General features: G+C 37.7%; 1 protein-coding gene across 6 annotated transcripts in view; it reads right to left on the bottom strand.

Annotated features, from left to right (window-relative positions):
* Nucleotides 1–14337, bottom strand: part of FRY (FRY microtubule binding protein) — a 423367-nt gene that overhangs the window by 94750 nt on the left and 314280 nt on the right. For all 6 annotated transcript variants that reach the window (XM_032611303.1, XM_032611301.1, XM_032611304.1 and 3 more), the window contains 9 exons: nt 13044–13130; nt 10570–10829; nt 9977–10166; nt 9239–9363; nt 6986–7043; nt 5561–5652; nt 5108–5280; nt 3628–3788; nt 1940–2050 (listed from right to left, as the gene is read on the bottom strand). In XM_032611303.1, the coding sequence (XP_032467194.1) occupies nt 1940–2050; nt 3628–3788; nt 5108–5280; nt 5561–5652; nt 6986–7043; nt 9239–9363; nt 9977–10166; nt 10570–10829; nt 13044–13130 (1257 nt within the window). The remainder of the gene's footprint in view (nt 1–1939; nt 2051–3627; nt 3789–5107; nt 5281–5560; nt 5653–6985; nt 7044–9238; nt 9364–9976; nt 10167–10569; nt 10830–13043; nt 13131–14337) is intronic.

The raw sequence follows: 14337 nt of genomic DNA, 5'->3' as shown, positions 1-14337 counted from the left end.
TTTATTTTCTAGAAACTTCAGTTTTTCAGCTTTCACATTTAGATCTACAAACTATTTTTTTTTCAATTTTTATTTTATATTGGAGTATACTTGATTAACAATGTTGTGTTAGTTTCAGGTGTACAGCAGGGTGATTCAGTTATACATAATCATGTATCTATTCTTTTTCAAATTCTTTTCCCATGTAGGTTATTACAGAGCATTGAGCAGAGTTCCCTGTGCTGTACCGTAGGTCCTTGTTGGTTATCTATTTTAAATATAGCAGTATGTACACGTCAATCCCAAACTCCCAATCTATCCCTCCCACCCCCCATAACCATAAATTCGTTCTCTAAGTCTGTGAGTCTGTTTCTGTATAAACTATTTCTTCTTTTTCACTCATGATATCTTATTTTTTCTCTTCTAAAACATTGGCTAGGATCTTTAGTATAATGTTGATAGAAGTAATGAAAATGGGCTTCCTTGGTCATTCTAGTCTCAGAGAACACTTTCAATATTCACAATTTAGTGTGATGTTTACTACTGGGGTTTTTTTGTTTTTAAAGACACCCTTTATCAAACTAAGGAAGTTCTTTTTTATTCTTAGTTTCATTAGTTTCTCTTATGAATGAATGTAGAATTTTATTAATGCTTTTTCTGCATCTATTGAAATGATCAGATGATATTTCCTTCTTGCAACTTTAATATAATTAATATACAAATGAATTGAACGACATTTGAATATTAAACCAATCTTGTAGTTCTTGAATAATCCCAACTTGATCATGATGAATCATCTTTTTAATATATCACTGAATTCAATTTTCTAATATTTTGTTTAAAGTTTCTGTATCTATGTTCATGAATGATTTGCCTTTTAACTGTCTTTCTTGTTAAATTCTTGTCAGGTTTTAGTATGAAGGTTATGTGGGTCTCATAAAACATGTTGAGATATGTTTCCTCTTCATCTGTCTTCTCTTTGAGGATTTGCATTAAATCAATGCAATCTGTTCCTTAAATGTTGAATTAATCCATAAAGCCATCTGGTCCTAAAGTTTTCTTTGTGGGAAGACCTTCAATTATAGATTAATTTTCTTTTTTACTTATATGACTTTTGATTTTCTTTTCTTCTTGTGCTGTGTTTTTCTAGGAATTTGTCTATTTTATCTAAATTTTGAAGTTTATTGGCACAAAGATGTTCATATGTTCTCTTATTTTTAATATCTGTAGCATCTGTAGTGATGTCCCATTACATTTCTGAGGTTGGTGACATATACCTTATCTCTCTTAATCAGACTTGCCATGGATATACTAATTTTATTAGTCTTTTAACAAATTCAACTTTTGGTTTAAATGATCATTTCCAGTAATTTTTTCTCTTTAATTAGTTTCTGCTCTTATCTCTATTATTTCTTCAATGTACTTTGAGTTTGATATGCTATTCTTTTTCTAGCTTCTTGAAATGGATGCATAGGTCATCAGCCTTTTTTCTTTCCAAAATATGCATTTAAGGCCATATTCTAAGCAAGGTTTTATTTAAAACCCACAAGTTTAGTGTGTAGTGGTTTCATTATTCTTCAGTTAAAAATATTTTTCACTTTATATTTTTATTTATTCTTTGACTCATTGGTTATCTGGAAGAGCATTTCTTAATTATCTTTTTTATTACTGTTTACTGGTTTAATGCCATTGTGATCAGAGAACAGAGCCTGTATCTTTCAATCATCTGAACTTTGTGGAGATTTGCCTTATAGCCTAGTTTATAGTCAATTTTGGTACATGTTACTGTGTTTTTTATCCTGATGCATCATAGTGTAATGTGAACAACACATAAGCCTACAGTTCTGTGGCTGATGTGTGAAGAGACTGTGCTGTGAACAATGCTTAGACAGGTCAGTAACCCAACTGAGGCAGGATAACCAAGACATTTAAAAACAATGTATTTTTGGCTAGTACTTACTCGTAAATCTTGACAAGCCAGAATGTTGTCAAGCCATTTATACAGGTAGCCATCTGGGGAAAGGCCCACATTGTCAAACACTGGGCCACAGCACAACACTGCTGACATTGCCTGATGACAAAACAGAACACAACCTGGGATGACTGACTAGTACACAACTGACTTTAAAACACATACTACTAGATGAGGGTCTTTTTTTAAAAAATATGTATTTATTTATTTATTTTTATTTTTGGCTGCGTTGGGTCCTTGCTGCTGCGCGCAGGGCCTCTCTAGCCGTGGCAAGCGGGGGCCACCCTTCACTGCGGTGCACTGGCCTCACACTGCAGTGGCCTCTCCTGCTAAGGAGCATGAGCTCCAGGCACGTGGGCCTCAGCAGTTGTGGCACGTGGACTCGGTAGTTGTGGCTTGCAGGCTCTAGAGCACAGGCTCAGCAGCTGTGGCACAGGGGCCCAGCTGCTCCGCAGCATGTGGGATCTTCCCGGACCAGGGCTTGAACCCCTGTCCCCTGCATCGGCAGAAGGACTCTCAACCACTGCGCCACCAGGGAAGTCCCGATAAGGGTCTTTTAAAGCAGTTATTTCCACAAGATTTTAAAGTATTCCTTAGTAGATTCAATAAAAAATACCAGATTCCCAATTTTGTCTCTTTTTATAAGAGTTAAAACCCATAAATTGAACTTTGTAGACATGTAATTTTATAATAAATCTTTATAATGAAAGGCTGAGATATTCAAAACAAAATGACCATTTCACAGAACTTAATAAACTTACCATCAGCGACTTCAAGTGAATGAATTCTGCTTATGATAAATATAGCTTTTCAAATTTTGTTTTGATGACAAATATTTAACTAATATACTGAACCAACAAACTTGACAAATACTTGACTGATGCACTATGAAACCATAAATCACTAGATTACATCTTCCTTTAAACCATGAAACTAAAGCAAACTATGTAGAAATAAATAACTGTGATTCTTAATCAAAGATAAAGAAAATGAAGAATATGAACTTTAGTTCCTTTGAGGTGGGGAGAAAGCAAGAGAAGGGAAGATCTTGATTCACTTTGTAATCCGTAGGTCCAAATGATTATCAGGGCCATGGCTTATATTAGCTCCATAAAGTCAAAAGTCAACGTGACAGTTAGCAACTCCTGGTATATATGACTGAGACAATATACAGTTAGTTTTCTAAAGGAAATTAAGCTGTAAGGAATAATGGTTCTGAAAATGTTGAACAGTCCTAGTAGTGTAGAAACTTATTTCTGGGAGTCCTTAGGATAGGAGGAGACTAAAAAGGGAATATATATATTTTAAGTTGGAAATTAACTTGCAAGGCAGTTACTTAAAGGGTAAATAAGCAAAAACTATGGTTTTCATATAGTAGAAACCTTAGATAAAAGTGGGATCTTGGAAAAGTTTCGCATTTTGAAATTGTGAACACAATCGGAATACTTACATGTTTATACATAGCTATCTATTTTGTTTATGTATGGATATTTTAGAATTTATAGAGTAAGCTTATGTATTTATATACGTGTATATATTTGTGGTTTTTTGCACGTGTGCTTATATTTTATCATGTCATATTATAGTATTTATTTTCATCTTATTTAAGGCATGGTTGTTTAAGGAAAGAGACCATCAGTCTGACAAAAGTCATTCATGAGGCAAAGGTGACCTACCTTTAATGCACAATACTGGTATCTTGTAATCTGATGATTTCTATCACTATAACGATCCAGAGGAGTGAACATAATGCTGAAGGGTCCTGCCCACTGGCTAAATAAGATGAAAAGATGGTGCCTCAGGCTTTGCTGGGGGAAGAGAAATCTTCGGTGGTGAACTAGAGAGAAAACAGAGCTAAGAGTCTACTAGACTGAAAAATACAGTGAAGACAGTTTACATTGCTATTATGCATATGATTCTTAAGTTTGGGGGAAAGGAGTAATTTCGTTTTCTAACTCAAGTTTTCTTTACATAATGAAATATGTATTTAAAAAGTCAAGCTTAAATTTTCTTTCCTCTCCTCATGTTTCAGTCAACAGCACCTTGTCTCAGAGCAGAAAGCAGAGATAGAAGATGGACTCACAGACACTGTTTTCTAAGCATTATCTAGAGAAACTGCAACACCTTCCACACGGCTGCTGATTACATATGAAACGTTCTCTTGACGGCTGCTGCGCCTTTAGGAAGAACTGTGAAATACAACGGATAGACTGTCTATCTCAAACAAACATTCTTTAACTGAAGAAGGCAAATCTTTTTTTTTTTTTTTTTTTTTTTTTTTTTTGCGGTACGCGGGCCTCTCACTGCTGTGGCCTCTCCCGTTGCAGAGCACAGGCTCCGGACGCGCAGGCTCAGCGGCCATGGCTCACGGGCCCAGCCGCTCCGTGGCACGTGGGATTTTCCCGGACCGGGGCATGAACCCGTGTCCCCAGCATCGGCAGGCGGACTCTCAACCACTGCGCCACCAGGGAAGCCCAAGAAGGCAAATCTTAATTTAGGGTCATCAAAAATGAGGAGGATTGGTAAGAATGTTTTACAACATCATAATGTTAAATCATAATGAAAAAGTAGAAACAGATGAGCTGAAGCTTTTTGTAATTATGTCAAAACATTTTAATTCCAGCAATTAATTTTTATACCAAACTGACCAGCTATTTTTATTCTCTATGCTTCTATTAGATGAAAATGTTTCAGACCCATTTGTTCTATGAAAAAAATCCCAATAATATAATTTCTTAAGCTATATAGAATTCTATATATAATGTGTTGACTGGATAGAGTCAAGAGCAGGAACATTGCTGAGATTATATGTTCACAGATTAGCACAGTGAGAATGAAAAAATAGAGCCTTTGTGAACTGAACTTTCCCTCTGAATTACTTCCTTTCTATGGAAATCATACAGGTTCATTTGCAGGTGGGAACCAAAACAAAGAACAGAAATAATGACGAGCACAAAGCCAAAGTTAATTTCTATCGTTGCCCTTCCAACTCTGTGCTGCATGCCCACGATCTGTTCCAAGGATTTCCAAACAAATAAACGATCCCATCCCAGACCTGCAAACAGGTCAGTAGGTTTAAAGCGGAGAGCACAGTAATGAGGAACACAAATGAGATTTCAAGCACAAAAGGTAATTTGCAGTGAGGCATCTCTGTACCTGGAACGCGCTGAATCAAGTTGGCAACCATGGCACTAAAATGTGCCCGGATATCTTTAAGAATTTCCACTTCTTTATCATTTTCAGCTTCCAGGAGCATGCGGGTCAGGTCCACGTACTCTAAGAACAAAGCTCCAAGGGCTAAAGTATCCCGTTCTAAGGCTCCATTGGTGCTGGAATAAGAGGAAATTGAACTTGTAGGTGATTAGTCTTGATGTCAAAGCAGTGCATGCGTCATGGAAAATAAGATTCACTGTTAGAACTCGCACACTAAATTCGTCCTTGACGTATATGCAGGGTAAACAGAATACGAAAAAAACAAGGTTTTTTGGACTTTTCTAAGTAAAAGTTAAAGGTAATATACTTTTTTTAAAAAAAAAAAGAACGAGAAAAAGAGAGGCAAAGACATTAGTTTGGTGAGGAGAGATCAACTCAGTAGAATTTCCACCTTACCTGTCACTTATTACACCAGCATCAGCCAGAAGTTCAAAAATTCGAAGTAGCTGTAGCCTTAACAAGTCTCGCCGTTCTCGGCGTTTTTTGTTCTGTGCAGAAAGAGGTAATACCACTTATAAACATGGGCACAATAAAGGAAGATGTCATCTAGTCATTTTCAATTTTCTAAACACAAAGGACAGAAAGTATTTTTCTTTCTTCCTAATCCTTAGAGAAAATGCTTGCTATCACAGGTTATAAGAGAAACAGATCACAAGTGGGCCAATAAATATCTGTAAGTTGGAAATGTTGAGAGTCAACAAGTCTCATTTCCTAGAGGCCTCCAGCAGCTGCTGAAAAACTAAAGCATCAGGAAGAAGTGGCAAAGGACAGTGGACACTAACAGTCCCACCAGTTCTGGTCACAGAGGTAACACTGTTCTTACTTAAATTGCCAAACTTCTGCTACTTCTTGTATCTTATCTACTACATGGGAAGCCTCTTTTTTAGTCTTATCCTATTCTATTTAATTTTTTATCCTGCTACATTCTAAGTTTATCCTTTTCAGAGTTCACTTCAGGGAAGATAATGTTGAGGAAAGTGCTTTATATACCAGATGAAACAAATAATTTTCTTGGCTATTCAACCCCTTATAAAAAAAAGCAAACTAACTACAACCCCAAATTCAATCTTAACTCAAACCTCTTACAAAAAGAATATAATATCTTAACATACATATGACTATTTAGGTTGCTTTACTTTCATAAGTTTAGGACTTAAAATCTTTTAAAATCAGAACCAGATTATACTAAATACTCAAATATCAAAAATTAATGAAAATAACAAAAGTTAAAATAGTAAGATTCATTGTTAAAAGCATGTTGGTGAATAGTTGAAAGGTACATTTCTACCTCAACATATCTTTTCTGTCTGAGAAATACACACATTTTATCCAATTTGATATAAATAAAACACTCAAAAATAAAAAAAAAACACAACATGTTGGTATGTTTGTATTCTTTAGGGGAAACTATCGGGTATGGTTTAAATTCACACTACTGTCCAAATAAACCAAGGCATTAATTATTATTTTAATAGATCTTTATTGGAGTATAATTGCTTCACAACACTGTTAGTTTCTGTTGTACAACAAAGTGAATCAGCCACATGCATACACATGTCCCCATGTCCCCTCCCTCCTGAGCCTCCCTCCCATCCTCCCTATCCCACCCCTCTAGGTCATCGCAAAGCACCGAGCCGATCTCCCTGTGCTATGCAGCTGCTTCCCACTAGCTATCTATTTTACATTCGGTAGTGTATATATGTCGATGCTACTCTCACTTCGCCCCAGCTTCGCCCTCCCACCCCATGTCCTCAAATCCATTTTCTATGTCTACCTCTTTATTCCTGCCAAGGCATTAATTATATAAATTCAAAATCTTACCTCTGGTCTTCGTTCCAGAGCCTCTTTCATTAATGGATGAAGTTCTTCCACCAATTCTCTATGAATGAAAAAGGTGAGCATTTAGACTTCATTATTGTTGACACCAAATTTGTCACAAAATCTAGCCATTCAATCCCAAATCATCTGCTTTTTAAACTTTGCTTCTGACATCAAAATCTCCTCTGGCCCTTCCATTTCTGTATCATGTGGTGAAATGGAAATTGCCATTGACTCGTACTTTGTATTATCAGTCTTAATTCCAGTGCTACGTATATAATTTGGGCTCAATACATATTTGTTGACTTGATTTTGATTTAATGTTCTGGAGAGTCTATGGCAAAAATCCCTACCTGAACAACTAAAACCAACAATATTTTGTAAGTGCTTACTAAATTGAAAGTACTTTCCCACAGGCTGAGGGACTGAAGAGAAATAAAATTGATTGCCTAAACAGAAGAAATTTTCAGTCTAATTAGAGCAAAAGAAACAGGTGTAATAACTATGGCACTACCTTTGGGATCTGTGCTCAGAGGACTGTTGATTTTAAAATAACGTCTTTTTGGAATTTCAGAGATAAATTCCTTTATTTGAGCTACATGATAAATGCAAATTATGGCAACTACTTTAATAGTGAGGTTCTCATCAAAACCTTTTCTCTTGTGTAGTAAAACTAAAAAATTTTATCAGGTTAATACGTCTGATATTACATGTATATATACTTCATCTGTCCCCATTTTCTCCAATTCTCAGCTTTATAGCTGATAATCTAACCAGCTGTCATCTTTAGGAACTGACTTCTGAATTGCTTTGTCAAAACAGACAAAATTAGGAGATCTAGCCTGTGGCTAGGTATTTCGTCTATAGTCTGCTCCATGTCTGAAAATCTTGTATTTTCTGGTAGAATATTTTGTGCTATGAGACATCACCCTCCAGGGAAATCCAAGGACACGAAGGCAAAAACTCTATGGCATTCTGTACTGAAGAACAGAAATCCTGTATTCCATTCCAGACTTCTCCAACACAGATGCTAGAATTTCCTCAAAAAATGGAAATAACGCTAATGGTCTCCTTCGTCTAATAGCAATCATTTATCAAATATTTACGTGCATTTTTACATTTAATCCTCTTGATACATCTGTAAGATAGATTCTATAATTACACCATTTTTTTTTAAATTAGAGAGATACACTTTATTTTTATTTATTATGACAATTTTACAGGTGAAGGAACTGAGTCCCAGGGACAGTGTTGTCCACACCCACGTGGCCAGTAAACTGTGTAATCTTACTTGCTCCTAGGAGCACTCAGACGGTAAGATATGCAAAAGAGCCTTAGGTTCTTTGGGAAAGACATCAGGTAATTCCAGGAATTGTTTTTATTGTCTTCTTGTAGTATTTCTGTATGATGCTTTGTCTTAACTAATTAATCAGTGAAAACACTGGTTAACTGGCACTCAAGTAGTCAGAACTCACAATTGCTTTTTTTAAGGATAAAATTTGACTCTATACTGTAACAGATCTTTTTCAGTTGCTTCTAAAACATCTTGCTAATCTTTATTTTTCAGATAGGGTTTCTCACAGATGCTTGGAGCTTTCCCTTCTCTGTGTATAGGAAAAACTAAGATTTTCTTTGTTTTTATGGGTTTTCGTTGCTAGATAAAATCATCAGAGGCAGCCTGAAATAAAAGCTTATGATGACTCTTTGAAAAGGCTTTGACACTGCCTCAGATGGAATGGTTATTTGATTAAAGGCGTGAAATGAGTAAGGAATCCAGAAAGTGAGACATAATGGTTCTCTTAGGGCAGATACAGCATCTTATAGAAAGACCAGCAAGCGTGACACATAACAGACACCCCTGAAAGTGTTCTGTCAATGTTTAACCTTTGACAGTCTGTTGTATAAGTGGCTGATGAGCAGACACTCATGATTTTGACGTTATAGCCTCTGAACAGTCTGGCTAACTGGGGATTGACACGGAATTATCTTCATTTACGGTTATCTAAAACAAAGCTTGCAAGTGAGAGAAAATCTGAGATGTAAAATCAAAGTTGCAACGTCTAAAAGTGAAATTCGAGGCAGTTGCAGGGAATGCTTGTCACGCGCATGTCAACCAACGAGGACATAAAGGGAATTGTGCAAAGCCTGCAGACCTCCAGACACATGCCAAACACGAACTCAAACTTGAGTTAGAAGCAGGAACTACGATAGCAGCAGTATACAGGAGTTTAGAACAACTCATTAAGACGACCGTACCTGAAAACAAGGGAATTTGTCCTTCCAAATCCTAAAACTAAGGACTCTGTGATCTCAATGCCCTCTAGTCTCATCAAAGGCACCAACTGCTTTAACAGAACTCCCACCGATGGGGTGCCTATGGCCTGAAACAAGTTGTTAAAAGTGAAAAAGAGGTAACATGATAACTGATGCTTCTTTTAATCAAACGATGATTCCATTATAACAGTTTTAAAGTACTGAACCACATCCCAAGGCACTGCCATCATTTCAGGAAAAAAAAAAAAACACATAAAATTTAAAACAGCACAATGAATGCATTTTTTACCTGGGACACAAATTCTAAAGAACATTCGTATTATAAGAGTCTTTTTTTTTTTTTTTAAATACTTAAATCCACAAAACCATCTTTAACAAGATAAGTTAATCAAGACATGGTTTAAAGGTGAACACTCGTGAGGAGTGAGAGAAATGTGGTATGTAGGACATGAACCAAACCTCAGGGCGCTAATAAATATAAGTCACTCTACGACCTTAGGCAAGTTTCTTAACTTCCCTTTATTTTCAGTTCCCCACTTGTCGGGGAGGAATAATAAATTATCCACACAAACGCTCAATGGAATTTAGAAATGTGTAGGATGAAAATCTGATCCCATATATTCCAGATGGCAGGCACAGTGCAATTCACACTGTGAAATCTAGACAAACAAGCTAAAAAAAAACCTTACAGAATAATTCTTCTGAAGCATGTCATGTCACCTTGTTATCGTAGCTCACGGTACCATCAGGTGTAGTCGCCATTATTTCTGGAGTGGAAGCTCGTAAGTGTCCCGGGCTCATAATACTGGGTTTTGCGACTCCAAAACAAAGAATAAGGTAATTTCTCCACAACGTAACATAGCTGTCTCCGCTGCCGGCAGTGCTGGTTTTCTTGGCATTAATTGGGCTGCTAGAAATACGAAGTCAAAAACAAGAGTGAAACTAAGTTCCGGATTTTAGGTGTCACTTATTAAATAAAGATCCTGGGAAGCGCTCCAACTGAGTTGAACAACTGTCTGTCAAGGACTGTCTGTCTGGACAGGGAATGTCTCTATTGGATGGAAAGCTGAATAGAACTTTTCACCGGTAAGGGGCTGAGATTCTATACTCAGACAATCATAATGATTATTAAGGGAGGAAAAAAAATTAGCTCTAGACAAGAACTTTTAACCTGTATTTACTCAACGTGAAGACTTCTGTAGTAAGATGGTCAGAAACTAGAGAATTATATCCCGATCTCATATATAAAACAAAAATGTAAGAGGGCAAATGGTGAAACAAACGAAACAGAGGGAAGCGTAGGGGTCCCTTACTTCGGGTCCACCAGAGGCATCACGGACTGCAGCCGCGTGAAGGCGTAGGGCCAGGCGTAGCTGAGGGCAGTGGGGCAGTGCTTGGGCAAGTTCTCCTGCCGGAGAAAGCTGAAGAGGCAGAGGACCCAGGGGTCTTTGACAGACTGAGCGAAAATCCAGACGTGGGAAGGGCTCTTCACATCGTAATGGCTGTTGACCAGGACGGCGTTCCACTCCACCAGCCACTGAAGGTCCACGCTGTGGGTCAGGGGTAAGGTCGCCTGCAGGTGCAAGAAGCAGGCGATGAATCGGTGCTGAACGGCCAGCTCCACGTCCTCGACCTGCCTCAGCCCAATGCCCCTTCCTCCACGATGCTTTTCCCGTCCACCTCTGCAATGGGTCCAGCTTGGAACCTGAAGCACCCCTCCCACACCTCCCACGCCGGACCTGGGTTTGCGGTCACGGCCATTCCTATGGGAGACCGCAGGCAGCGGAAGTGCAGAGTTTAAGGGCAGGGGTCAATGTCGCACAGCCCCATACACTAGTACCCAGGAGCTGCCCACTAAATACTTGTCAAACAATTATACAACACGAGCTAATTTGAACTTGAACATGGATTTGCCAACTTAAAATTCTGAAAAGTTATTAATCTCTGAGATTCCTAAGTGTGTTATTATCCCCGTAATCAGTATTTTTTTTTTTAAGCCATGATCTTGTTTACCTTTACTTGGACCGATATACATTCTCTCCCTGGCTTAGGGAGATGGCTAAGTGCAATCTCTTTTATGAAGGGTATTTTACTAATGATTTTTGAGGTAAGATACCTACTTATTCTTGTCCTATGATATCAAGCCAAAATAATACATTCTAAAACCTTTGGAAAGATATCTATATCCATATTTAATCTATATTATATAGAGACATATATTTATATATTGATACCACATAATGTCTTATATTTCATTCTCTTTTAAGTCCAGAGTATCAAAGCTGAGGGAAGACCAAGTTTCAAGTAGTCTAGCTGTCGTACGTGGAGGGAAAATCGCTGTTACGTTTGTCAGGCATTTAAAGTGACCCATTTTATCTGCTGGGTCTCTGAGTTCCCACGCGCCAGAGTGCTGCACCTGGGGCCTCCATGGTTAATGGGCTGAAGAGGCGCAGCTTCAGCTTCAGAGCCAGAGACTTAAGGCTCCAACACTGGCTCTGCCCAAAGGCCCTGACATAGGAACATTTCTGAACACCCCAGAGTCTCTGTCTGATTAATTTTTGACTTGGAAATTATAATGCTGACCACACTTAATCTTTAAGTGGATGACATGAGATAAGGGATGTCAAAACCTGGCACAAAGCAGGCGCTACTTCCCCCCACGCCTCTTCTCCCCCTTCAGTGCATCTTCCTACGTGCAGTACTGCTGATCTGGTTACCCAGGCTCAAGATTCAGACTCTGATAAACACAGAACAAAATCACAGGAACAGAACATAATCTGCAGGGAAACAAGATATGTATATAAAACAATTACGCCTGACTCTTCCATTCAGTGTCAAAACAATCTGAATTTCTAAAAGAAGAGGTAGAGGTATTCACTATCACTGCTAAGGTCAGCACTGCTTGGCTAATAGTTTTAGTAATTATCATTAATATTCCAACCATAAGCAAGAACAGGGTTGCTAAAAATAGGGATCTGTGTTCACTCTTGGTTAGAAAAGGTCATTAAAAAGCTCACAGGTGCCTTTAGGTTTTATATTTATTTATAGCTCTTTGCCAAATATGTTTATATTCATTTATAGTTATTTGATCAGAATATACAAGGCGCATTGGCAATGTGGATTCTGCAGATGTGCCCTGCCTCTCTTCAGCTACTTAGCTAAAATCAATCCAAGTCCCATAACTGTGCTTTACTAATTAAAAAAAAAAAATCAGGTAATTAAAATCGGTTTCAATTTTCCTTCTACTTCATCAGAAATTGAAAGCTGCCAATATGCTCTTTAAAACAAAGAATGTATTTGTGTAGCAGATAAACCTCTACGAGATTCAGAGTCCAGAGAGGGTCAAGTCCAGGCCCTGAGACTCTGTGTGACTACAGCCCTGCCCCTTAATGTTTTTGAGTTTCAATACCTATGAGGGTCAAAATAGATACTAAATGTGAAAGCACCTTGTAAACTGTAAAACAACACATAAATGTAGGTTATATAGCATTAAGTGTAATAAATAAAGCAAATTAATTTTCTGAAAGAACCTTGAGCAATTCTTGAAATTGCAATTTGCAAAACTTTATCTATCTTCCTCAGACTCAAATTTTGATTTAAATTTATCTGAAGGTCTCCTGAGCTAGTATTTGAAAGGCTAGTCTTGTTTCCCTAAGGACTTTTGTTTATTAACCTGACATAAAATCCCAGAATTCTTCCCTATCATTTTTCTTTGTGTCTCTTTTCCAGCCAGGCCCAGAGCTTATACTTAAGAACTATCAACAATCAGGATCAAACGTGTACTTACTGAATCCGAAGCTGCTACGTGAATAAAACTTTCGAGAATGGAAGAACTTAGCTGATCCATGACATCAATCATAGGCCTGTCATCGTCCTGTACATAAAGGAGACGATTACTCTCCACGGGAAAACGAATCCTTCCACCCTCTCCACCGCCTTTGTCCAGCATGTGAAGCATAACAGCTTGCAAGGTAGTGATAAGGGTTTTCTCACAGAAAAGTGAGTGCCACGGTGGTGAAAGGTAGTGGGTAAAACTCCCTAGGATTCTGAGTTTAGTCTTACAAGTTTCAGCGGAAGATAATTAGAGCTCCAATTTGACGTTGTACTGAAAAGACACGTACCTGAATTTCAAAAACTCACGCACATACAGTTATTTGGACTGGAATCTAAATCTCAGCATCACACATTATTCACTAAAGTGTTCACGTTGTCATTAATTTTAGAAAATGGAAAAGCCATGAAAATGCTACTTACTCAAGTCACTGATCTGCTAAAATAACTGGTAAATTGTTGACTGTGATTGCATTTCAGTCCCAAAGAAACTGCACAGGAGACTGACCACACACTCTCTGTAGTATCTATGTTGTGCACAGCTATTTGGTAAAAGAAGCAAATTGGAAAAAAGCACAGGAGAGAGTATCTTACAGGAAATTCTCCTACATGATAGTGCGTATATACATGAACATGTGTGTTTGCCATCCTTTATCACAGAAAGGCTCAGAAATATGAAATTATTTACTTAGCAGCCCTATAGGAAAGCTTCGGAATGTCCTTATTCATGTACGAATGAGAATGGTTTCAAAAAGGCTGTGGCTGAAAAAGAACCAAACAACAAAAAACCAAGCCTGTAGATACAGAGACCGGATTGGTTGGTTCCCAGAGGCGGGGGGGAGGGGTGGCAAAATGGGTAAAGGAATCAAAAGGTATAAACTTCCAGGTATAAAATAAATACGTCATGCAGATGTAATGCACAGCATGGCGACTACAGTGAACAAGACTATCGCATATTTGAAAGCTGCTAAGAGAGTAGATCTTAAAAGCCCTCATCACAGGAAAAAAAAAATCCTGTAGCTACGAATGGTGATGGATATTAACTACTTATTGTGGTGAACATTCCACAATATGTACAACTATGGAATCATTATATTGTACACTTGAAACTAATAATGTTGTATGTCAATTATACCTCAATAAAAAAAATTACACACACAAAAAAGCTGTGGCTGGTCAAAGAAAGCACCATATGAGAAATATTCTTAACACAGTCGGCTGGAATAGCAGTTTAAGAACCTGGGCTGAAG

This window comes from Phocoena sinus, chromosome 18, assembly GCF_008692025.1.
Source record: "Phocoena sinus isolate mPhoSin1 chromosome 18, mPhoSin1.pri, whole genome shotgun sequence".
NCBI lineage: Eukaryota > Metazoa > Chordata > Mammalia > Artiodactyla > Phocoenidae > Phocoena > Phocoena sinus.
The sequence above is the reverse complement of the archived record's forward strand: the minus strand, read 5'-3'. Positions and strand labels throughout refer to the sequence as shown.